This window comes from Corvus kubaryi, unplaced genomic scaffold, assembly GCF_017639235.1.
Source record: "Corvus kubaryi isolate FWS band 111438036 unplaced genomic scaffold, C.kubaryi_AGA036_p1.0 split3-37304, whole genome shotgun sequence".
NCBI classification, from domain to species: Eukaryota; Metazoa; Chordata; class Aves; order Passeriformes; family Corvidae; genus Corvus; species Corvus kubaryi.
Genome location: NW_024582087.1, coordinates 1,603,079 through 1,627,264, shown reverse-complemented (window position 1 = coordinate 1,627,264; position 24,186 = coordinate 1,603,079). Strand labels below are relative to the sequence as shown.

Here is a 24,186-nt window from a genome sequence, read left to right as displayed (position 1 = left end):
TCTCTCTCTCACCTGCTTACTCTCTTGGGCCTGCTCAGAGCTGAGTCTAGCAGCTCTGAGCAGTGCCCCAATACCCACGCCCTTTACAATAAACTGACTGTGTCCCAAGACCTGCCTATAGAGATCTCCATCCGTCTCCGTCCCGACCGAACTCACCCGTTAACCTACACTCAGCGTCTTGCAGGACATGAGCAAACTTGGCCACAGCAAAGGCAGCAAGATCAAGGTGAAATCTTCAGGAGGAGCACTCATGGAGAGCTAAGGAAGAATTTGTTCTGCCCTTCAGAGAGCAGATGCACAAGGCAGAGCTCTGGCACGGGGTTTGATTTCTACAAGGAGAACAGAGTGAGGCACTGGCCTGGTTTCCAGGAAAGGAGAACAGTGTGTCACAGAGAAGGCATTGAGAAGACCTGAGGCTTCTGCCTCAGCTTTCTGTCTTACTCCTGCAGACACGTGGGTGCTTGGGAGTTCAAAAGGCTGAACTGGAGGCTGTCCTGCAGCTGGCAGAGGACAGGAAGCTGTGGGTTCCTCCTGCAGAGCTGCTGGAGCAGAGACCACAGAGGGGGTCCCTGTCTCTGCTGGAGATCCCTGCTCGGCTCAGCATCAATCCCTGCAGCGCTGACCTTTGTAGTGGGAGCGTGGGAATCCCAGGTGGACACGAAGGCTTGGTACAAGGCACTGTGTCCAGTGCCCAGACCCCCCAAAAGACACTGGCAGCCCTTCAGCAGCATCTCAAAACCTCACAGGATCTCTGACATCCTCTCCAGCTGGTGCATCCCACAGCACAGGTAGGGCTGGGCACACCACACGTTTCCTTCAGCTGGCCCACCCATTTCCTATTTTCTGCAGACATGACAACTAGTGAGTTAATCCTGCAGGCCATAAACTAAGCTGTATTAGCAGACACCATCTGTCCTTTTTCATTTGCTGATGCACGACCTATTTTGCTGTGTAGTGGAGCAGGCGCTGCAGTTTCGGGGCTTGCATGTTGCAGTGTCCCTGTTGCCAGGGCATAATCCACTGCTCACAGTGACCTGCTTGTGGGAGAAAGCTCCAGTGAACTGAGCACCACTGGGACCTGCTGCCATGGGCACTGGTGGATGAAGCCTTTCCCCGTGGCTGCTTGGCCTCCAAAGAGGCTTGGGCTTCAATCCCACGAAGCACCAGGGAAGGGAAAGGTCTCTGTGGAACTTACAAGGACAAGAGCACGACTGCCCTCAGCAGGGTCTTCTGATGCCCCTTTGGTGATGGCCACATCCTCATTCCCTCACTTGCCAGGAGGTCATGGAGAGGCCTGAATTCTCATCCCAAAGTGGAGTTTGTGGGAGCAGGCTATGTGGTGAGCTCAGCACTCCAGCCACGCTGCTCCAGCCTGGGGGATTTCCTGTGCTTTATGGAGCTGAGCAATGGCAGTCACACCAGGACAGGGAAAGACAGGAAGAGAATTCTTCCTTTATCCCCCTGGTCATGTCTTGGAGCAGTGTGGTGACCCTTATCTGGGTACAGAAGTACAGACATTGTGAAAGGTCATAAAACCATCAGGATTTTCCAAGCCAGTTATCATTTACCAACTCTTGAGGCAATTCCAAAGGTTAGCGCCTTGTTGCAAGAAGCCTCCTGAATTTACCAACTTTGAATTTAACTCAGTGCTGGTGGCAGGAATTTTCCCTGAGTTCTGAAACAAGAAACCAGGAAATTCTGTGGCTGCGTGCTGAGGAGTCAGGGAGGGAGCTGAGGGCAGGGCTGGGTGCTAACACACTCATCTGTTCCTCAGAACCAGGATGATCACTGCTCACTGACCTCTGCACTCCCAAAAGTAGCCAGGGAATTTTCGGCTTCCTGCCTCGCTGCACAAAAGCGGAAGAGGGAATGGAAGGAATTATTCAGACTGACCTAGGCCTTAGCCAGACCACTTCTTTCTGAGTTAGCTCAGTTGTATTATTTGGGTTTTCCAAGGAACTCTCAAGCTGCTGGCTAGGATGTGGCCCAAACCCACCCCCTTCTGTGCCATCAGTGTCCTCTGAGTATCCAGCACTGCCAGAAAGCTGGCCTGGAGTCGTTCCCCTTTCCTGCTAGTCTTGCTCTTTTCTCTTAGAAACTGGCTTAAGCTCTGAACCCTGGGGTTTCCTACCCTGCTGCAGCTGATATCTGTGCTAACTCCTGCGCAGTCTCGCTGCCTGCAGAGGTTTTGGACCCCTCTGCTGAGCTCTGTACCCTCAGCTTCCAGCAGCAACAGGCTCTGCTCTCTCCCTCCTGCCTTCCCTAAGCTTTGCCCAGTGTTCCTTTGTGCTGTGGACACTCTGCTTCAGATGTGACAAGAAATAATGACTTCCCACAACACGCCCTGATGTTCCTGCAAGATGTGCTCCCCATCCTGCACTGGGAAGAGGAGAGCTGGTGTCAGGATCTCTGTGCTAGAAAACACACTGACACTTCGGGGTGTAAATCCCCACTGCAGGACTGATCCCAACTTTTCTTCTTTCTCTCTTTGTGCTTTGGGAAGAGAACTGGCTCAAGAATTGTATTGATCTCAGTCCAGGAACAAACATTCCCCTTCCACAGGCCACAGCCTCTCTCTCCTGTGTGTCATGTGAGGAAGAGGAGCAGGGAAAGGCAGTGCTTTGCCAAGACTAGAACGTACCCAAAACTGTGACTGCTGTCAGGAGGTGGGAAAAGGAAGAAAGCCCATGCAGTCAGCCCTGGAAAGGGCAGTTCCTGCCAAGAACTGGCTGAGGAACATTCCCATTTTCATAACCAGCAACAGCTGTGGAAAGGGGAAAGAAGAGCGATTCCGGACCCTGCCAGCAGCACCTCTCGCCTGCAGCGGGGCTGGGAGAGCAGAGAGCTCCCAGCACAGCCCTGTGGCCCCGCAGCAAGGAAAACGTGTGTCATTTTCCAGAGGGCTGAGCCAGCACTAACCAGGTGGGGAATGTATGAGCCTCTCACTCTGAACATGTGCTTGCTCAGGGTTCCCTTGTCTCAGCTGAGATCTTTCCCCAGCCCGACCACCCTTGGCTGCCAGGCTCCTGCTCTCAGCCTGGCTCAATCCGCCTGTGCTCTGTTCTCTCTGCAGCACAACAAGGTGGGCAAAGGGAGGGGGAAGCTGTACTTTGTCCTTCATTCCTGGGCCGGCATAGAAAGGCAAACTGGGTTTGTTCTGCTGGGTTTTGCTGCTGACCCACGCCTTCCTTCCCCCAGCCTGATGCCATGACCACAAGCCCATTCTCTCTAACTTCAAGCACAACCCGCCTTTACTACAGCCAGAAAATTCCTCTTCTCCCTCCTTCCTCTCCCTCAGCCCTTCACCACCATGAGAAACACTCGTCCCTCTCTGGGATTTGTCATCTGTGGGTTGTCTTAACCAGTGCTTGAGCAAACTGCCCCCTGTGCTAGCTCAGGCTGGGCTGTGCACGGCAGAAAATTGAGTAGGAGGTTTCTGGGGTGATCAGTGCACACTGAGACCTCAAATGCTTCTCTGAAATCAGGCCCTGCTGTTGTCCCAGAGCATCCTTCTAACAGGGAGGTAGCAGCCTCTCCTCTGCCCAGCCTCTGATCCAGGCTGCCATCCCTTTTCCCCCGAGCACCAGGAAAAGTCCAGTGCCTGACACTGAAACAGCAGTAGCTGCCAAGAGCCTCCCAGCTGCCCGAGTTACAGGATCCCTCCCTGCAGTCTCTGAGGAGGAGCTGTCAGCAAAACCAGCCCTATTTAACCAAAGCAGAGACAGCCTGGCTTTACATGGCCTCCTTCTGCCTTCCCCTGCTCCCCTGGAATCATTCTTTGGGAAAAGCCTCTCAGGGCAGCGCCGACTCCTGCGCTTCTCCCTGGATATGAAGCTCAGCTGCAGCAGCATGCAGGGGTTCACGTAGCTCTGGGTCCTGCTCCAGCTATTCCCTCCCCCTTTCCGTGCATCTCCTGCAGGATTCACAGCCCAGCACCCAGGGGTGCTCCCTATCCCCAGAACGGTGCCCTTAGCATGGGATGAGCAGTGAAATCGCAGCTGGAAAATCTGGCAGTGGACGTGGAGCAGAGCCCTGTCCCCGGGCTGAGGACCAAGAATGCCTCTTTCCCATCCAACACGCCAAGGCTCCGAGCCCTGCCAAACCCCAGTGTTTGTTCCTGCCTTTGGCAAGCAAGGGATGGCAACAAAAGCATGTGCGAGGCAGAAGGAGTTCAGTGAAGGAGGGAAGTGGGTTTCTCTTGGGTCTCTGTGACCTTTTCTGGTTTGGAAAGAACAGAGATGTGCAGAGATGCTCACAGTGCACAGCAAGGCTGTTTCCACTGCCCCAGCAGCAGAACAAACCTCGTGGTCTCCTTCAGTCACAGGAAATTGGAGCCCAGAGCCACAGCCCAGCCTTTGGCTGCTGGGGTGGAGCCAGAACTCCAGCTCCAGGGAGTCGGTGCCTTTGCCTGTTTGCAAGGAAAATTTATGTACAGCCATGGAACCTTACTATGGGCGCCTTGTCTTCCAGCCCTGCTTCTCTGGGATGCAGCTCCTGCTGTGGGATGGGAACAATTTTTCTTCAGCTGGCAGCAGCTGAGCCAAGTTGTCTCGGAGTCCACGGACTGGGACTTATGTCAGCAATGCCCTTGGCCACGAGGATCCTATTGACTCTCCTCACCTCGCTCCTTAGAGAAGCAAGCACAGAGAAGGAGCTGTTGGGGCAGAGCCAAGAGAAGGGCTGAGACTGAAGAGTCCAATGACTCCAGCAATTTCTCCTTGTGCTTCCAGCCCTTCTTGCTTAACCTCAGAGAGAAAAAGTGGTGCTGGCAGGAGGAAAGAAGAGAAGTGGGGTTCTGTGAAGGTAAATCAGGATTGTGCCTGGGTCCTTTGAGAGCTGAGAGTCAGGAGCAGGTTTATAGCAAAGATAGAAAAGCTGATTTGGCCAAAGGGATAACATTTCTGTTGGGAGCCAGAGAACTATTGATTACTCAAGTAACCTCAACTATTTAACAAACAGCTACCTCAGCAGAAAGACATTTCAGCCTGGCTTCAGGGAGAGGATCCAGGGGACTCCAGGCTGGCCAGGCATTAGTGGGAATGTGTATTCCCACTCTCCTTGACTGTCCTTGCTGCGCTGCTGCCCTGCCTGCTCCCAGTGGTGCCAGATAAGGAGTGAAAACAAACACAAGGTAGGTGCATGTGAGTGCCCCTGACAAAGGAACGGGAAAACCTTCGCTGCAGCAGAGCCATGGCCAAGATAGACTGTGGAACAGGAAGGATTAAAATGTCTCACAGGACCTGGCTCAGCTCCCAGGGCCTTCTCTGGCCACTGGCACAAAGGCAGCTCCTCCCGATGCTCCGGGTCTCTGCAGAGGCTCACAGATCCATAGCACTTTTCCCAGGAGGAAGCACAAGTTCCCAGTTATTGTATTTCTGTATTATTGTGTGCCTGGCAGTGGCAGCCTGTGGTGGGGCCGAACACACAGGTAACAGAGCGTGGCTGTGGGGACAGGGTCACACGAAGGCACCGGGAACATGTCAGAGCCTCAGCTGCTGCAGCTGATGTGCAGATGTCAGGCTTTGTAATATTCACATGATCATCGCTTTTGCAGTGTAGGCAAGTATGGGGGAAAGTGAGGAGAGCCAGCTGAGCCACGGAGAAGGTCAAGGACTAGGAGGGGGTGACTTGGCCTTTCTGTTTGTGAGAGGTCCTGGTGCCATTCCCGCACTGAATTTTGAATAACCTTGAAAAAAAATCAAGTTGGAACATGACTTTGAAGCAGTCCCGCTGCTGGTCATGCAGAACCACAACCTTGGGGATGAAACTGCAGAACAGCAGCGTTAACTCCTCCCTGCACCCTTCCCAAACTGGCCCTGGGAGCCCAGCTCAGGCTGTGCCCAGCAAGGTCCCACTTGGAGCGCCGGGGCCCATCCCGAGCTGGCTCCCTCCCAGCACAGCTGCCCTGGGCAGAGCTGAGGGCTGGCACGGAGCAGCTGATGGGCCCTCCCCTCCCTGCCTGCCCATGCCAGAGGCTTGGAATGCAGCTGGCCCCGCAGCCACCTGGGTGACAGCACTGCCTGTCACCCTCCAAGTGTGGGGCTCCCACCCTTTGCTCCCAGAGAAGCCCCACAGAGCAGCACAAGGTGTTGCTGTTGGCAGTTTCCATCCCATAAGCAGCAGTATGGCCACCTGGGCCACTCCCAAATGGTCCCAGTAGACCCAGCATCTGTGCCTTGGTGGGGAAGGATCCTTCATCACACAGCAATCGCTTCCCTAATTAAAGCATATTCATGCTTCTTGTTGCAATTATATTCTCAAGCATTCCTGGCTGCATTTCTCCATGGCCCCACTGGGTCATGGCCCCCAGCCCTTTAAATGCCTCGGGAAATGTGTTGTTTCAACAAAATGGTCGTGACAGGAGCATTGGCCTCTCCCTGTTCTTAGATTTCAAGCAAGGTTTCTACTTTGTGCCTTTTCCATCTCCACCCCCGTACTGGTTTCTGACACCCACAGGGGTTACCAGCACTGGGCTTTTGACCCCAAATGTGCTTTCCTCACTCAGATACACACTGAGAATCCTGCCAGGCCAGAATCAGGTCAGCACAGATGAGTGGGGTGCTCACAAACTCATTTTCTAGTTTGCTAAGGCTGTGTAGCCTAAGTGTAGGTGGAGAATCCCTACGCCCCGCTGCTGTGGGATCGGGGCTGGGAACCCACAAGCATCAGGGAACGAGCCCAGCTCTTGGATTTAGAGGAAAGATGAAATTCCCCCTGGGACCACAGGCCAGCACAGCACCCAGGTGCTGCTGGGCTGCTGCAGGGCACAGAGGTGACCGTCACCCTTGCTCCCTCCGCTAACAAAACAGATCCCGTTATGCAACCCTTGTGCTGAAAGGCAACACAACATCCAGACAGGCTTCAAGGACTTTGTTATTTTGCCTTCTGGGTTTGCAAATCCCCAGGATCCACATCCAGATAGCTCCTGGCAGTAACCACGCACCTGGCTGCCTTCCCCAGAACCATTGGTGCTGCACAGGCAGGGTAAGTGCTGAGGCTGCTGGGGATGTGCAGTTTAGGATTCCCACCACAAACGCGCTGCTGGGCTCGGTCCCAGTGCATCAGCTCTGCTCACAGCCTCCTCCAAGATAGATGCAGCTCAGGGGATGGAGTCTCAAACTTCTGATTCATTTCGTCAGTGATCCGTGCTCTAATCCCTAGGGAGAACTCTGCTCCCCATCTCCAGCCAGGGGCCAGGGCTGCTCCCCAGTCCCTTTATCCTGTTCTGGAAGTGCAGGTACTCCTGGCTCTTTCCAGTACAGCACCAGTGACACACACACACACTGCTGTCCTGGGGGAAGCATCTGCACCAGTTTCTGCACCAGCCAGCTGGGCTCTGCCCTGGCCTCACTGTCCCACAGCCGAGCCCCGCTGTGCCAGGCTGTTCAGGCATTGTGTAACATTCCCGCTGCCCAGGAGCCATCCCCCATCACCCCGAGAGATGCCGAGGCAGGCGCTGATCCCACAGCAGCTCGTGGAGCCCCTCCCCTGCCCCGCTGCCCCCGGGCATCCCTTACCTGTCCCCGGAGCCCACTCCCGGTGCCGCGCTCTCCCCTCCGCAGTCTCCCCGCTCTCCCTTCCCCACTCCCCTTCCCTCTGCGCCACCTCCCCGCGTGATGTCAGCGCAGCCCAGCCCCCGCAGCCTCCCCAGCGCACCCTCCACGCCACGCAGCCGCCCATCGCATCCCGCTGCTGCTGCTGCTGCTGCTTCCCTGCCCAGCGTTGCCACAGCGACAGGAGGGGAATCCCATCCTCTGGTCCTCCACCTCCCAGGGCCTCGCTTGGTATCACCCACTGCAGCTCGTCCTAAAGAGGCCGCGGGAGGGACAGGGCGACAGTGGCAGGGGACAGCAGCAGGGATCGGCCAGTGGTGGCCTTGTGGCTCAACATACCTGGGAGGGAAGGGAGAGCAGAGGCAGCCAGGGGAAGCAGGCTCAGAGCGAACAGGCTCTCACCTCACCCGCAGCAGTTCCACCCGTGTCCCCTGAGCTCTTCCCACCTTCCCACTCCCTCCATTCCTCGCTCCCAGGCAGTTCTTTGTTCCCCAGCCCCACGTGCTCGCTCGTTCGGGGCTGTGCACACGAGCACCGCGATGGCACTAAGTCCCCACAGACATCTCTGCAATGGCTTCTCCTCACCCCCACATCAAGGTCAGAGATCAGGTTATTGATCAGAAACTTAAGACCAGCTCTAAACCAGACCATCGGGAGTCGGTGGGCTCATCACCACTAACCACAAAGCCACAGGGAAAGGTTTTCCTGCAATCCCTGTCGCCGATGGTTTCATTGGGAAGGGAGAAGGGCAGATAGATTTTTAGGACTGCAGCACATTTTTAATGGAAAGAGGATGGCCCAGGGCTTTCATCCCTCCCCCCATTCAAGATGCTGTTTCTTTTCAGCAGCTGCATTAGAGAACAGGTCACTTCCTCTATCAGTGAGAATTCAGTGTCCTATTTGATGCTGGTCCTTGTGCTATAAATAGGAAATTTCCCCTTTTATAGTTGCTGAATAATTGTGTGTATGAAATATGAACACAGTTTTCAAAAGAGTGCCTGATAAGCAGCTTGCTGGAACGAAATGGTTGAGCAGAAGGAATTTACAGCACCTGCAGAGCATCTTGTGCTGTGGAAAACATTCAAGGTCAGCCTGAGAGAAACAGGTCACAGCACAGATCCAACTCCAGAAGATCCAGGCTTGAGCTCACAGCTTCCCCACAGCAGCCTCCCCACAGCTCCCCAACAATCCATTTCATGCTCCACACTCAGGTAAGGATCAAACAGAGGCAGCCCAGCTCAGAGGAGCCAAGACTCCTCCATCCCACAGACCAGAAAGCCAGGAGGAGCAGGCAGAACAGGTTTTCAAACCAACAGCAGGCAAGGAGCAGAGGACACAATCCCAGACAAGGAGGAAGAACATAGTTTAACATCCAGCATCAAAAGGAACAAGGGAAGAACACCACAAAGGCCAGAGAGGCACAGGAATGGTAATGGGAGGTACAGAGAGGTAATGAAAACACCTGAGCACAGAGACAGAATGGTGGAGGAGCAGGAGAGCCCAATTATGATGGAAAACCTGTAATTTCTGCAGGAAATGGGTACACACAACCCAACCCTTCCTGGTGCTGGGCCACGGTGCCTGAAAACAAGCAGGGCTGCAAGAACTGTGGATAAACAACAACCCTCCATCAGTCCATCAGGAACAGCCTCCTCTGGGGTACCTCAGAGGGTCAGGGTCCCTGTGCAGGCAGGAGAAAGGGAGGCCAGGAAATGCTCTCGTTCCCTGTGTTAGGACAGGCTTTTCCCTGTGAATTTAGAGAGAGGGAGGGATGCCACAAGGTATGAAAGGCAGAAAGCAAACGAGCAGAAGCAGAAGACACAATAATGTGGCTTCCAGTTGCTGCAGGAGGAGAGAAGGAAATAACATCAGCTCCTCCACACACTGGAGATGCAAAGGGAGGAGGAAAAAAAGGGATTACATCAGTTAAAATACTGCAAGGAGCTCTGGACAGAAAGGATACACAGGGGCTCGGTGCTTTCAGCCTCACACACGAAGAAACAGGAGAGAGAACCAGCAAAAAGCACCATTGCTATGGTGATCTAAAGCATTGGACACACTCAGCAAGGAGAAGAGATAAAAGGAATTACAAGCCACATTTCCAGCTGCACAGAACATCCTTGAGATAGGATCAGGCCCCAGGATCCACCCAGCTCAATTGTTAGTTGATGCTGTCATCTGCCTCCTCATCCTCCACGCTGTCTGCAGGTCAAAGAGGACACAGCACCAGATACAAATGTAAAGGGGTTATTTTATTACTGATTCAGAGGTTAGACAAGGCACCATTTGATCTAAAAAGAAATGCAAAAAAAACCAAACCCAATTAAGTGTTATTTTTGCAAGCAATTAAGAAAGTCTCTTTTGCATTTCTTCAGCATTGTGTGAATTCCAGCTTGGTCATGATCACAGAAAAGCCACCCCATTCCCAAGTAAGGCAGGTTTGGACTAGAGCCACAGCCCCTCTGTTCAGCAGCAGAGAATCCTTGAGAAGTCTCTATGCCAGGGTTTAGGAATGCAGCAGAACAAGAAAAACAAAACTTCCAGGAAAAGACCACAGAGTCTCTTTTTCCTTTCCATTTCAGACACGATGAATCATTTGTTCGTTCTGGTCCTCACTGATAGGAAGCAACTTTAGGAAAAAATCACAGCAAACCTTTCAGTGGCCTCAGAGTACCAAGAGCCCATGAGACAAGCCCTGAAAGTCCTGGAGAAGCCTGGAATAGCTCCTGGCCCTACCCTCCGACAGGTCAAGGACCTGCAGCTGATCACTGAGAGACGTTTCCCCTCTCCACAATTGTTTTGCCTCCACAAACATGATTTCTACGGAGAAGTCTGTCTCCTCTTCACAATGATTCTGCCAAATAAGAAATCCGACCAAAACCCAACCAAATCAGCCCCCCAACCCCTTGTTTACCACCTCCTCCCCCCCCCTCCATCAACCAAACCCCCCCTCCCAGCCGCCCCCCCCTGCACCCAGGGAAGGGCTGCAATGGGTGATGTAGCAGAGTGTGCAGCGTTTGGTGGTGTCTCATCTGCTTGATGGAGTCACTCAGCTGGAATAAATGGGAACAGAGAGAAAAAAAAAACATTTAGGGAAAAACAAACAAACAAAATTAAGCATGGTTTATGGCAAAAAAAAAAAAAAAAAAAGGCTGGTGAGCTGGATGTGAAGTGAGCACAAGGGAGGAAAGGCATGGAGAGTGGGGGAACATCTTGCTCTTGCTGTAGAGTAAAACCTTGACCAAATCCAGGAATGCCAACTGGCTGGGAACCCTTCGCAGAGTTTAGGGGGCTGCAGCTCTCCCTTTGACTCTCTCAACATAAAAGCTGCTTCCACACAACTTCTTTAGTCACCAAGGTGCCGGGGCAGCTGTAACCCACACTTTCCCACTCCCTGGACCATACCAGTCCCATCCTAAATCCTGACCTCCCAGCACACCAACTCCAGGTGCTGGGGCTGCCAGAGACAGAGCAAGGCCCATCTGGGAATCCCAGGGGACCACAGGCTGCTGGCAAAACCAGCCCTGTTTACTGTCAAAGCCTTTCTCCTCAGTCATGTGCTTTCTAGAGCAACAAGTCAACTGCTTTCGGTTCCCAGTGTTATTTCCAGTTTGCTGGAAGGGAAAAGGTTCTGTCCCTGGAAAGGATGTGAGAGGACAGAGAGGGGATTGTGAGACAGAAGAGAAATTATCAAGGAAAAGAGCAAGGGATTCCTGAGGATTAAACATCTGCTCTGGCCACAGAGCCCACAGCAGCTCAGTGCACAGGATGGAGTGGGCCATCCCGAGAGAGAGAGAGAGGAGGATACTCAGTAACACTCAATCAGTAAACACACATGGAATGCCAAAGGACAAAGTTTCATCTGGGCCAATCCATATTTACAGCAAGGTCCTCTAGGAAGGGCTGGAATCCCTCATGGCCAAAGGTCAGTGCCAGCCCTGCAGTGTCACCACGCAGCAGCACAATGCCCCGCAAAGGCCGAGGCACTAAGCACACACAGTGTCCTCAAACACAGCCTGACAGAGCTGCTGGATTTGCTCAAGAAACAGGAACATTTCCATGAGCTCATAACGAAGGTCGTTAGCTCAAGGGCACATGGAGCCAGTGGTTAATAACGCTGTCTCTCGAGCCTTGAGAAATCATTTGTTTTGCAATAAGGCTTTATTATATTTAGACTTTGGGATCAGGAGAAGCTCAACACATCTTCCTCTCCTTGGTCAAAACCAAGACAAGAGTGAAGAGATAAAACCCAAATCCTTTTCTGATCCTCAGGACATCTCAACCTGCCACACAGTAACCGTCAGACTCTGACCACAGATTTCACACTAAAAAGAGCAAGAAGCATCTCACTAATTTGCTACAAATCCCACAAATAAATAAAGGTTGAAACCTCCCACCCCCTCTTTCTGCCCCGCCAAGTGCCAGCAGAACAGGAAGACAGGCTGTGCTCCCAGGTAACCTGCCACCCCACAGGGAATAAAACACATACAAGAAGAACACGTTGTCACCCAGCCCCGAGCCAGGCTGCCCCTCCCTGGCTGCTCCCACAGCAACACACACAGAGCAACGCCACGTTTCAATTCTGCAGCTTCACATCTCCTCTGAAATCCTTCCCCCCTATCCCCAACCTTCTCCTAGGCCCCTGGGGGGTAGCCAGGAGGAGCTGGAAGTACAGTTCCTTCCAGGGAGGTGCATCTCTAGGATGAAACAAAGGCTTTGTGGCCCGAAGGAGCGCAGAGCCCATTTTGGGCAGCTGGAGCCTGGGCTTGCTGCGGCCTCTAGAGGCCAAAATCCCAACATCCACACACAGACTTGACCGTTCACATAGTGCGAGATAGAGACCGTTAACAGCTCGTTTAATTACAGAATTAGCACAGCCCTGCCTTGGGCTGCACCACCTCGTGCCTTCCCCTTCTACTCTGCTCAGCTCTTCACCCTCCTTGACCCCAGAGAGACAGAGACAGAGGAAAGAGAGAGGGGGGAAAAAAAGCAGAGCCCCGTTCTGGGACAGAGCCCTAAATGAACATAACCAGGTCTTTACATGTTGCTTTCGTGAAGGCTGCCAGGATGCTGGCAAACACCACGTCGGGAGACTGGGAGGCATCCACGGCCGTATGGATCCCTCGCTTGCTGTAGTAGGACACCAGGGGGGAGGTCTGGGTGTGATAGGCCTTCAGCCGGGTTTTCAGGGCCGTTTCGTTATCGTCCGAGCGGCGGATCAGGGGCTCTCCAGTGACCTGGGAGAAGCAAGGGGACAGTCTCCAGCGGGCTGCAGCCTGGGATGCTCCCCACTTCTCTCCCTGCTCCCCTCCTCCAAGGCGGAGCTGCAGAGGAGACCCCAGGTCTGCGGGGGAGACGGAGCGAACCCGGGGCAGCCAGAACAAGTCCCAGAGCAGTCACTGAAGAGAGAAGGGCTCAGCATCATGGTCTTTTCCCCCACACACCACTCTGCTTGCTAAAAGGAGCCTCAAGAGCAGGCGCCAGCTACAGCTGCTCCCCAGGATGGAAAGCAGTCACAACCCACCGCAACTTGAGCTGTGGACAGAGTCCAACAAGTTCTGAGGCTGGCAGAGCCTGGGCCAGCTCTGCAGAACGGCCATGCCCTTCATCCATCCATCCATCCATCCATCCATCCCTCCAGGCCTTGCTCCCTGCAGTGCCGTCGGCTCAGGCTGCCCAAGCAGTTCCCCACGCTCCCCAGAAAGCCAGGACAAGAAAGTACAAGAGAAGGAAAGAAATGAGTTTTTCCAGGGAGAGACTGCAAAGCATCAGCTAAACCCAAAGCAAGGTAAGCTGCGGCCTTGGGAGCTCACATACATCGTCCTTCATGTGCTCTTTCGGGGGTCTGAACTCCTCGTGATACGAGCGGCCACTCGCTGGGTGAATCAGCCTGAGACAGAAAAGAAGTGTCAGCAAAGCAGCCCGGTCAGGACAAGGGTCTCCTGAACCTGCCACTCATCAGCACAGAAACATCTGCCACAGCAACACCATCAGCCTTTCACTTGTAAGAAAATTCTCTCCAGTTATTTCTGTACCAAGGGCCTCTTCAGTTTGGAAAAGCAGCTGCGCTGGGAGGTGGAGAAGGGGAGTTTTACTTCCTGCTCTGCTGAGAAAGGGGTCTGGACAACAAGAACACAAGAGAACACACTCCTGACCCTGCAGGAAGTTTGCTGGTGCCCAAATGTATTCAGCGTCCTGTGTAAGGCAGCAATAATAGCTTTGGAGGAGGAACTTAAAGGGTGAGCTGAGATTTTCTATAGAAATCCCTAATTTATAGGGCAAGGAAGGGGCTCTGCTCAAGGCTGGCCCAGGCATGGGGGAAGAGGCGAGGGATCAGGGCAGAAACAGAGACCAGCACCACAGCCAGACCTAAGCACCATGAGGACGACCTGGGATCTGAAATTAGGACGCTGTTCCTTAGACTAGGAAACCCCAGCCCGTGCACTGAGCACTAGGAGGGAAGGATTACCGTCCAGTGATCCTCCGGATCAGCAAGGAGTCGGGAATGCTGAACTCAATGACGGAGTCGAGCTTCTCTCTCCTTTTCTCCAGGAGCTCATCCAGCTGCAACAGCAAACACCCACCTCAGAGGGGCTGAGGGAGCAGGGACCCCTGGTTTTGAGGGAAGGAGGTGCTGGAGCAGCCCCTGAGTAGGGGCCCACGTACCATCTCTGCCTGTTTCACTGTGCGGGGGAAGCCGTCCAGGAGGAACCCATTCTTGCAGGGAGGGGAGTCCAGGTTGTTCTCAATCAGCTCCACCACCATCTCATCACTCACCTGCAGAGGGGAGACAGGTGTGTGGTCAGCAGGACACCCTGAATTTACACACAGCAGCTGCCCTTGTGGGATTTTTGGAGGTTGTCCTGCGCAAGGCCAAGGGTTGGGCTCAGTAATTCTTGTGTGTCCCTTCTAACTCAGGATATTCTGTGATGCCATGATTCATGTCAATGCTCAGGCTGCCTGTTCAGACCTGCCCACATCAGGGAAGCACTCCCTGCAACACCAGGACATGGGCAGTGCCACATTTCACTCCAGGGACACTCCAGCCCGTGCAGGGACTTGGAGCAGCACTGTAACCTCACTGTTACAAAGGTTGCTGTATCGCAAGGAACGCTGTCAGCTCAAACTCCTCAGATTGTTATTTTTTTTAAAAACCAAATCACAATACAAAATATCGACATAACCTTGATTTCCTGTTACTTTGTACCTTCACCCACACATCCCCCTTGGAAGGCAGGCCTGGGCAGGAAGGGCAGAGCAGCCGAGTTGCTCATTGACTCCCATAAACCTCGTGTGAAGGTAAAGGCCCAATAGTTGCTGACAAGCTCTGGCTTCACTGGGTGGTTTTTTCCCATCTAACAATCTCGGCATACCGCCGGGATTAGTGCCTTTTCCACACTGCAGCACTCACAGGTGCTGCAGCCCCAAGGAAGGCTGTTTATTTGGGAGCAGCTCTCCTCAGCAGCGCTGCTTTCTCCAGCACACACAGCTGGGACCCAGCAGGATTTGGGACCAGGCTGTCACAACACACAAACAACAGCCCTGCAGGCAGAGGGGGTAAGCAAAAAGTCACTTCTGTGACTTCCTGATTACACCCTTCGGAGAAAAGAGATCCTGAGCATAAAGCCCATGCCGAAATGCTGCCGTGCTCCCGGCTGAGTTATCACAGAGCTGCGGGATGTACCTGTGGAGCAGCCTGGAGCTGGCTGCCACAGGCACACACGTGGCAGATACCACCAGCCTGGCCTGATAACGTCCCTATCTTTCATAACCAGCTGCGTATTGCAGGCTCGGTGTTGCAATGAGCTCTGAGCAGAAGTGAGATAAGGCTGCTCTCCCCATCTGGGGCCTGCAGATTCTCCCCGGGGTGTTACGAGCCCATGGTGGCCGCAGTGATGCCCGAGATCTGCCCCACACTGGGGCAAGTCACTGCAATTTATGGTCCCTCAAGTTTCCCTGAGATATTTCAGTCGTTTGGATGAGATAATTAGACCCTCAGAAAATGAATGTCAGAGATTCTAACTCGTGTTTCTTGGGGATCCAAAGTGTCTCTCTCACACAGCAGCTGCTGTAACTACCACAGCAACACCTTTAAGTCTCTTTTCACCTTACAGTTACAGGTGAATCGAGCTTATGCAAGAGCTGGGATGCAGATGAACCCTCTGAAGTGATACCTGGAGTTCAGGTATCACGTGAAGAGAGACAGGGGCCGCAAAACACGGCTGTAACATCCTGCAGCTCCAAGGATACACTGTCACCTCAGTGTTCAGGAGCCAGAAAATTGCCAGCCAGACCACACCCCCTAAAAGATAAAAACAACCCAGGGCCACAGGCTGCTGGTAAGCAAATAGTAATTTTGAAGAGGAAGGAAGTTTTTATAGGATGCTTCTCCTGCAGGGTGATAACAAGGAAAGCCCCCACCCCATCCCTACCTTTACCCTGCAATCTGCCTTCACCCTGCAATCTGCCTTCCTACACTAATTAGTTTTGCCACGGAGAATTCTAATTAGGAGGTGGATTTTGTCTGCTCTCATTCCACGTGCTGCCAGCCCTTCCCAGCACATTCCCCAGACCCACCAGCTTCCCCGCATCCATCGTCTCCTTGAGCCGCTTGCCCAGCTCGGAGCCCGAGGCCACCATGGCCCGCAGCATGTCGCCGGTAGCCAAGTGGCACACGCAGTAGGTCTCGGCCAGCTTCGGGGCCTGCGGAAGAGGACAGAGGTGAGACCGGACCTCGGAGGCTGAGGATCCCCGCCCCGGTGGGGCCCGTGGCAGCGGGACAGTCGCTGACCGACCAGCACGTGGCAGGGCCCGGCACAGAGCCCCGGCGCTCAGCGAGCAGGGCCAGGCACCGGCTCCCCGCGGCCGGCCCTAGTCCGGGACAAAGGCATCCGGGACAAAGAGCCCCGCCGAGCGGGCCCCTGGAGGCAGGACACGACCGAGCCCCCGGCGGAGGGGAGGCCCGCGGCCGCACGAACACACCGCACACCCCGATCCCTCGGCGGCGAACGGGAGGCCGGACGGCCGCGTCCCTCCTCGCGGGGGTCACACGCCGGGCGCCGGGTGTGGGGAAGGCCGGGCGGGACGATCCCGCCGGCCGCTCTCGGCACAGTCCCCCGCATCCCCCTCACCTGCGTGCCCTTGCCGGCGCCGGGCGGGCCCAGCAGCACGGCGCGGATGCCGTGCCGGATCCCCGCGGCCGGGACCTGCCCGCGGCCGCCCCCCGCCTGCGCGCTCGGAGCCATGGCCGCCGCCGACTGCGCGCCCGGCCCGCGCCTCGTGGGCGGGGACACCGCGGGGTGGGCGGGGTTATGCAGATGAGGGCGGTGGGTACGCAAATGAGATGTAGGCTTTTGCGGTGAGTGGGCGTGGTTACCGCGGAAGTGGGCGGGGTTAACGCCGGAGTGGGCGGAGTCAAGCCGAGGTGGGCGGGGCTTCGCGGCGCCACGTGGGGCGCTCGGTGCCGCCGCGCTCGGGCCCGGCTGTCCCCGGGTTCTGGGCGCGGTGAGGCCGCGCCTCGAGTGCTGCGTCCGGTTCTGCGCCGCTCGGTTCAAGAAGGACATTGAGCTGCTGGAATATGTCCAGAGAAGGGCAACGGAGCTGGAGTACAAGGCTGATGAGGAGCGGCTGAGGGAGCTGGGGCGGTTGAGCCAGGAGAAAAGGAGGTTCAGGGGTGTCCTTATCACTCTCTACATCTACCTGAAAGGAGTTTGGAGCCAGGTGGGGGTAGGGCTTGTCTCCCAGGCAACTAGTGACAGGACAAGAGGACACAGTCTTAAGCTATGCAGGGGGAGGTTTAGGTTGGCCATTAAGGAGGATTTATTCACAGGAGGGGTGATTGGACATTGGAACGGGCTGCCCAGGGCGGTGGTGGAGTCACCATCCCTGGAAGTGTTAAGGAAAGACTGGATGTGGCACTTAGGGCCGTGGTCCAGTTGTGGTGTTCGGTCACAGTTGGACTTCGTGATCTCAGAGATCTTTTCCAGCCTAATCGATTCTGTGATTCTGAGCTGTGCTGGCCCTGGCGCTGCATGGGATGGGCTCAGTGCCCTGCTCTGCATGAGCTGTGCATCACAACACTGCCCAGCACATCCAGGAGGGACTGGCACTGCAGGGCTCTGCATCTCTCTGTTCTCCCAGCCTCTCTGCGTGGCCCCCACATCCTACACAGCACAGTCCAGCGCTGGTGATGGGCCAGAGCACCAGGAAAACAGGCCAGGATCTCACAGCAGACAAGAGCTGCCTTGGCCCTGGTTGCCAGGAGAGTCTGTGGCAAAGCCTAGACCACAGTGTTGGATACAGAAACCCAGGTTAAGTTGGTCCTTCTCACTCCCCCCTCAGTGGGGGCAGCTACCCCTCCCCAGACAGAACATTGGCTCCTCAGCAACACCAGAGAGAGACCTCCAAATTTAGCAAGAAGAACTAAAAAAATCCCTGCTGAGCCCGTCCTGTGTGTGGGATGGAGCAGTGGCACCATTTCCAAGCGCATGAAAGCAGCAAAGACAGGTCTCGCAGACCAGACAGAGCATCTGCATGGATGGCAGGGCTGGATCTGCTGCTGGGGCACCCCCCAAAACCAGCAGCAGCTCAGCAAGGGCAGGATCAGTCCCTGACATCTTCCCCACTACCTCCCCCTCTCCAGAGTCCCAGCCAAACACCACTCAGCCTTTAATCTGCAGGAAGCCTGGTTTCCCTGGCAGCAGCATTTCTGAGGTATTTTGGGCTCTCTTCCCCGCGAGGGTCCCCGTGCTCAGGATGCGCAGCCGCGGGAAGCAGGGCCGGGCTGCCAGGCTGGGGACGAGCTGCTGGCACGGCGGGGACCCGGTGAGAGCCCGGGGTGACTGCTGGGGGCAGCCCCAGCCCTGGGAGAGGGTGGGCGAGGAGGGGGAGCGTTCTCCAAAAAGGATGAAGGATGCTCGGAGGCGGCTCAGCCAATGGGGTGGCTGGATTTGGTTGTCATGGTTGCGGTTGGGAGGCAGAGCAGGGAGGCAGTGCTGGCAGAGAAGGGGTGCAGAGCCCCCTCATCCTCTGCAGGGGCTTGGGGCAGGCAAGGAGCCGGGGCAGGACGAGCAGCCGGCCCTGGGGCCGGTTCATTCTCTTGGGAGACCCATGGCAGAATCTGTTTAAATGCTTTCTGAGGTGAGGGGGCTCTGGGGGGGCTGTGGGGGAGCTGTTTTGCCTGGCACAGTGAGGAGGGAGCTGTAGAGTGCCTGTGGTTGCTGGATTTGAGGATGGGGGTGGAGGGCATGGTGCTGTCAGTGCCTCTCTCAGCCCCTGCACTGCTTCTGCCCAGAGACCCCGGACCCCCAGGCACAGCTACACCTCGGGCTGCTGCGGGAGCTCGGCGTTCCTCGGGGAGCCCCCCTGACAGTGCACCAGGACGCCTGGGAGGGACAGCTGGACGGTGGTAAGGAGGGGGTGTCCGAGGCTGGGGCACGTGTTCCGACAGGAATGACCCCTTTCATCCCTTCTGTGCCCGACCAGGGTGGGCTGGGTGCTGTTTGGTGAAGGGTAGAGCTGGAGGAATTGCTGTCCTTTCCTGAATTTGAAGCTCTAAGAGCTTCAAAACATGTTTTTTCACCTCATTCCCCATCTCTGGAATTCGCTGGTGGTGCTTGCTCAATGCATTACAACATCCTGCTGCTCCGGGGTCGGTGTGGTCTTTCTCCCAGTGCCCCCCTGGAATGCTGTCAGGAGGTCTGTGTGGGGAGGAGGTGGTGAGCAGCTCTGAGAAACAAAACCTCTGCCTCCTGCTCACTTCAAATCAGAGAGACTGTGCTCCTGGAAGAGCCCTGTGGCTAGACCTGGATTACTGGAGTGGAAATGTTCCCTGCTAGCTCATCAGCTCCCTGGGTTATGGGACGGGCTGGATCCGGGGCAGGAGATTGTTAAATCTAAGGGTGTGAGCTCAAAGGTAAAGATCTTCTAGGATGAGCCAGAAAACTCCGTGCTGCTCAACTGTCCCCTTGTTCCACACCCTGTGTCGTGGGAGAGCCGTGAAAGAGGACCCACAGCACGGATCCAGGCTGGCCTGAGGTGGTGTCAGTGAGCAGCCTGTGCTGGGGTTTTCTACTGGGAAAGTATGTCCACGAGACTTCAGCTTTTGGGAATCCATAAGGGATGTTTGCCCCATTGAGCACTCAGCAGATCCAGCTGCATTCCAGAGCGTGAAGGGGCCTGTCCTGGCCTCTAAAGGCACCTCTCCTCTTTGTGGTGCAGTTGGCTTTGTTGTTCGCTGTGCTGGTGCCTGCTGATGGAGACAAGGCTGCTGTGTGCCAAAACAGAGCTCTGAACTGCAGAGAAATGTGTCTCCTCCCCCGGAGGAGATGCTGTAACCCACAGCAGGGCTCTGCTGAGGCGCTGGTTTGGAGCAGAGCAGCACAGAGCTCTACCCAGGGGCACCCCTGGCTGCGGGCTGGGTGGTCCCTGCTGATGGAGCTTCTGGACCCATCCTCTAATATTCTCTTTCTTTTCCCAGTGTGTCTCATCCTTAGAATCCATCCCCTACTCCAGGAGGCTTTAAACGAGCATCATCACACCCTGAACATCACACCATGAACGGGTACCTGAACGAATCCCATTTCCTGATGGTGGAGGAAGGCTTCACCACCAAAGACCTCCTGGAGAACCTCCTGGGGGAGCTGTGCCAAGAGGTGAGGGCTGATGCTCTGCTGCTGCCTTTGGAAAAGGCACTGCTGGAGCTGCTGCTCACTCCAGCTGTCCCCTAGAGCGACCAGCAGGCCTTCTTCGTGGCAGACCTTGGGGATATCGTCAAGAAACACCTGCGTTTCCTGAAGGCCTTGCCCCGAGTGAAGCCCTATTTCCCAGTTAAATGCAACGGCAGCGAAGGGGTGATTCGGCTGCTGGCAGAGCTGGGGGCAGGATTCGCCTGTGCCAACAAGGTAGGGCTGTGGGAGGACAGCTCTGGGGGAAATGTTTGTGGGCGAGTGGCAGAGCTCACCCTCCTTTCCTAAGTCTCTGCTCTAGGTGACATTTACAGGGGCAGGAGTCTCCCTCTGCTGTCAGAACCCTCCTGGCACAGCCCAGAAATCCTTGTCCTCTCTGTGCTGTTCCCTTTGGCCGACATTCCTGTCCCTGGGGTGCCACTGCCACAGCTGTCCAACTCTCCGTGTCCTTAGGGCTGAGCCTAAAGCTCTTTGCTCCCTCCTGCTTGTCATTTGCAACAGCCAGATTTCCAGGGAGAAGCCAAGATTAAATCACTTTTATGTAATTAAATAGGACGTGTTTCCAGGAGGAGAAAGTGCAGGAGTTGTCCCAGCTCAGAGCAGGGGTCAGCCCCAGGCCTGCTCACCCCACTTGTTTCCTCTGCCGTTCTCATGGTGTTTTTAAACACCTTGCCACAACCTGTCCACACCAGGACAAAGTCCACTGTGATCCCTCTGAGCTCTGCTAGCTTTTCCCTGGAAAAGCCCAGGCTGCCACGCTGGCGCTTTGCCCTCCTCGGCGCTGCAACCTGGCCAAGACCCAGAGCTGGTGGCTGGTCCAGACCCAGGTCCTGGGGACCTGCTGCATGTGTCCCCTTCTTCCTGCAGGCAGAGATCAGCCGGGTTCAAGGCATTGGGGTCCCAGCTGAGAGGATCTTCTACAGCAGCCCCTGCAAGCAGGTCGCCCACATCAGGTACGCGGCCACCCACGGGGTCAGGCTGATGGCCTTCGACAACGAGGTGGAGCTGAGCAAGGTGGCCAGGAGCCACCCCCGTGCCAGGTGGGTGTCTGGCAGTGCCACTGGAGTGGGAGCTGGAGGAGGGGATGGCCAGGGGGCTGTGGGGTGCAAGAGGAGGCTGTAGAAGGCGGGTGTCAGTCTCTTCTCCCAGGTGATAGGACAAGAGGAAATGGCCTCAAGCTGTGCCAGGGGAGGTTTAGATTGAATATGGGGAAAAATCTGATCGTGAAAGGGTGGTCAGGCAGTGGAGCAGGCTGCCCAGGGAAATGGTGGAACCAACATCTGTGGAAGCATTCAAAAAACTCGTAGATGTGGTGCTCGGGGACGTGGTTTAGTGCTGGAGTTAAGAGTTGGGGTTAATATTTGGACTCAGTGGTCTTTGAGGGCTTTCCCAGCCCTCCAAGGCTTTTCCTTTCATGATTCTGTGATTCCAAGACAACACAGTGTGGCTTTGTTGTGCAGGATGTTGTTGGGGATCACTGCTGACTCCATCCCTTCTGCCCACCCGAGCATGACCTTCGGGACCACGCTGAAATCCTGCCGGCACCTGCTGGAGACGGCGAAGGAACAGGCTGTGGAGGTTGTTGGCATCAGGTACAGCACATGGGCCTTCCTCTGTAGGGTGTTCAGCCCCCCTGGATCGGCACCTGGAGAGCTCTGCCCTGCTGGAACAATGCAGTGCTCCAGCTGCTCTGCTTAGGAGTGAGGTGAAGGCAGGGATTTGCTGTTGGGATGAGCTTGTTGGCACCAAATTGGGGCGGGTTTGACCCTAAGAAAGGCTCTGTGGGTCTGGTTTGGGATGGTGAATGGGAAGCTGCCCCCAGTGCTGTGTTCCCTCTGCTCTCTGGGGACGATCAAACCCTGCTGAAACGGGGTCTGTGCCCTCAGCTTCCACCTTGGGAGCCGTGGCCTGGAGCCCCAGACCTTCACCCAGGCCGTGGCCACAGCACAGCTGGTGTTTGACGTGGCCACAGAGCTGGGATTCCGAATGCACCTCCTGGACATCGGGGGCGGCTTCCCCGGCACCGAGGACACCAGAGCCCCTCTCGAAGAGGTACAAACTTGCCCGAGGCTGGAAGCTCTCCCCAGCTCCCTGCAGAGTTCCGAGCTAACCAAGAGGACGCTGCTTCTCCTTCCCACACAGATCTCTGCCGTGATAAACTCCACCCTGGATCTGTACTTCCCCGAGGGCTGTGGGGTGGACGTGGTTGCCAGGCCTGGGCGCTACTATGTCACCTCAGCCTTCACCTTGGCTGTCAGCATCACTGCCTTGGAGGAGATTCCCATGGAGCAGCCTGGCTCTGATGGTAGGTGTGACAGCGGGATGTGTCCCCCCGTGTCCCCGAGCCCCCCTGAGCCCCGTCCCTGCTCCGCTGCAGAGGAAGAGTGTGGCAGCAGGAAGAGCCTCGTGTATCACCTCAGCGACGGCATCTACGGCGCCTTCAGCTGCCTCCTGTTCGACAGCCCCTGCCCCAGGCCTCGGCTGCACAAGGTGAGGGGCTCACCTACCTTGGGGACAGCCCAGGATATCCCTCACGTTGGCTGGCATCACCTCAGCCCACCCCATGCCACAGGGGAGCAGAGCATGGGCACGCTGTAGCCAGTCCATGGGCTGCTGGGGGGTCACTGTGACACTGGGACATCCTCATCCCTGTGTCTGCTGCGTGGTTTTCACCTGCCAGAGACCCTGCCCAGAGCACCCCTGGCACAGCAGCAGCCTGCGGGGCCCCCCGGGGCACGGCGAGGATCGCATCGCTGATGGGCTGCAGCTGCCCCAGCTGCACGTGGGGGACTGGCTGGTTTTTGGGAACATGGGAGCCTACACCATCACAACATCGTCCCTGCTCACCGGGTGTCCCCAGCCGCAGGTCACCTACGCCATGTCCCGCATGGCCTGGTAAGAGATGGGGAGGGTGAGAGGGCAGGGCTGGATCCTGGGGGAGGTGCTGGCTTCTCCTCTACCTGGGCTCTGGGCCTGAGGGAGAGGGTGAAATCTGAATCACAGAACCTGGAAATTCAGGGTAAAATCATGGCCTCGGAGGCAAAAATCCTACTTTTTTAATATTCTTAAACTTGAGCCAGTTTTTCGCTGGAGAAGCCACAGGCAGCTCATCTCTGGCTGTTCTGAGGGACACAAGAGCCACAGGCAGCTCACCCCTGGCTGTTCTGGGGGACACAAGAGCCACAGGCAGCTCACCTCTGGCTGTTCTGGGATACACAAGAGCCACAGGCAGCTCACCTCTGGCTGTTCTGGGATACACAAGAGCCACAGGCAGCTCACCTCTGGCTGTTGTTCTGATGGACACGAGAGCCACAGGCAGCTCACCTCTGGCTGTTCTGGGGGACACGAGAGCCACAGGCAGCTCACCTCTGGCTGTTCTGGGGGACACAAGAGCCCTGGACTGTCCCCTTCCCATTCCCAGGGGGTTGCTCCTTCCCCTGGCTCCCCCTCAGGTGTCTCCATTTGCAGGAAAGCCGTCCAGCTCTTCCAGGAAAAGCCACCCCAGACAGAAGATGACCGTGAGAGCCTCTGCACCCCTCTGTCCTGCGGCTGGGAGATGGCAGAGACACTTTGTGTCACCCCTGTCTTCGCTCCTGCCGGCATCATCTGAGCTCTGCTGGGGAAGGAGCCACGCTGGGAAAGGTCCTGTGGTGGTACTGGCAGGGGAAATGTCCCATAATTGTATCAGGGTGGGAAAAATCCCTCGGCAGCGCCGGGGGAAAAGGTGCCACAGTGGTACTGGAGGGATAAAGATCCTCCAGCAATACCATGGTGGGAAATATCCCATGGCAGTACCAGAAGGGAGAGGTCCTGTGGTGGTGCCAGAGGGGGAAAGGATCCCATGGCAGTGCCAGGGAGGGGGAAGGTGCCATCCTGCCTCTGGCATCGCCCCTCTCCGCTCTCACGGACTTGGAAGTGAATCCTGCTCCATAAATCCTGCTCCTCCA

General features: G+C 55.8%; 2 protein-coding genes across 7 annotated transcripts; one reads left to right on the top strand and one right to left on the bottom strand.

The window, feature by feature from the left end:
- Positions 1–9,784: 9,784 nt before the first annotated feature.
- Positions 9,785–16,845, bottom strand: AK2 (adenylate kinase 2). Of its 2 annotated transcripts, XM_042015757.1 has the most exons (7): positions 16,685–16,845; positions 16,131–16,256; positions 14,220–14,330; positions 14,023–14,117; positions 13,371–13,443; positions 12,595–12,790; positions 9,785–10,606 (listed from the first exon to the last, which is right to left on the bottom strand). In XM_042015757.1, exons 1-7 carry the CDS (start codon positions 16,796–16,798, stop codon positions 10,599–10,601), a joined length of 723 nt encoding a protein of 240 aa, XP_041871691.1. In that variant the 5' UTR covers positions 16,799–16,845; the 3' UTR covers positions 9,785–10,598. The 2 variants fall into 2 exon arrangements, with proteins under 2 accessions (XP_041871691.1, XP_041871690.1); XM_042015756.1 differs by lacking the exon at positions 9,785–10,606 and having other exon boundaries at positions 11,693–12,790.
- A 711-nt stretch (positions 16,846–17,556) lies between these two features.
- Positions 17,557–24,186, top strand: AZIN2 (antizyme inhibitor 2). Of its 5 annotated transcripts, XM_042015716.1 has the most exons (11): positions 18,512–18,692; positions 18,847–18,960; positions 20,032–20,206; positions 20,282–20,455; positions 21,107–21,279; positions 21,700–21,831; positions 22,126–22,291; positions 22,382–22,544; positions 22,617–22,729; positions 22,920–23,134; positions 23,708–24,186. In XM_042015716.1, the coding sequence occupies exons 3-11, from the start codon at positions 20,108–20,110 to the stop codon at positions 23,847–23,849; spliced, it is 1,377 nt and encodes a 458-aa protein (XP_041871650.1). In that variant the 5' UTR covers positions 18,512–18,692; positions 18,847–18,960; positions 20,032–20,107; the 3' UTR covers positions 23,850–24,186. The 5 variants fall into 5 exon arrangements, with proteins under 5 accessions (XP_041871648.1, XP_041871647.1, XP_041871650.1 ...); XM_042015714.1 differs by lacking the exon at positions 18,512–18,692 and adding an exon at positions 17,557–18,266 and having other exon boundaries at positions 22,382–22,729; XM_042015713.1 differs by lacking the exon at positions 18,512–18,692 and adding an exon at positions 18,286–18,377 and having other exon boundaries at positions 22,382–22,729.

What these genes read in the sequence shown, in the direction of transcription:
- AZIN2 (XM_042015714.1), top strand. Translation starts at nt 20,108, where the DNA reads ATGAACGGGTACCTGAACGAATCCCATTTCCTGATGGTGGAGGAAGGC. An exon ending in CCAGAGCCCCTCTCGAAGAG is followed by an intron (nt 22,292 to 22,381) that starts GTACAAACTTGC and finishes CTTCCCACACAG; the next exon opens with ATCTCTGCCGTGATAAACTC. An exon ending in GCCATGTCCCGCATGGCCTG is followed by an intron (nt 23,135 to 23,707) that starts GTAAGAGATGGG and finishes CTCCATTTGCAG; the next exon opens with GAAAGCCGTCCAGCTCTTCC.
- AK2 (XM_042015756.1), bottom strand. Translation starts at nt 16,798, where the DNA reads ATGGCTCCGAGCGCGCAGGCGGGGGGCGGCCGCGGGCAGGTCCCGGCC. An exon ending in CGATGGATGCGGGGAAGCTG is followed by an intron (nt 14,331 to 16,130) that starts GTGGGTCTGGGG and finishes TCCCCTCTGCAG; the next exon opens with GTGAGTGATGAGATGGTGGT. An exon ending in CAGTGAAACAGGCAGAGATG is followed by an intron (nt 14,118 to 14,219) that starts GTACGTGGGCCC and finishes TTGCTGTTGCAG; the next exon opens with CTGGATGAGCTCCTGGAGAA.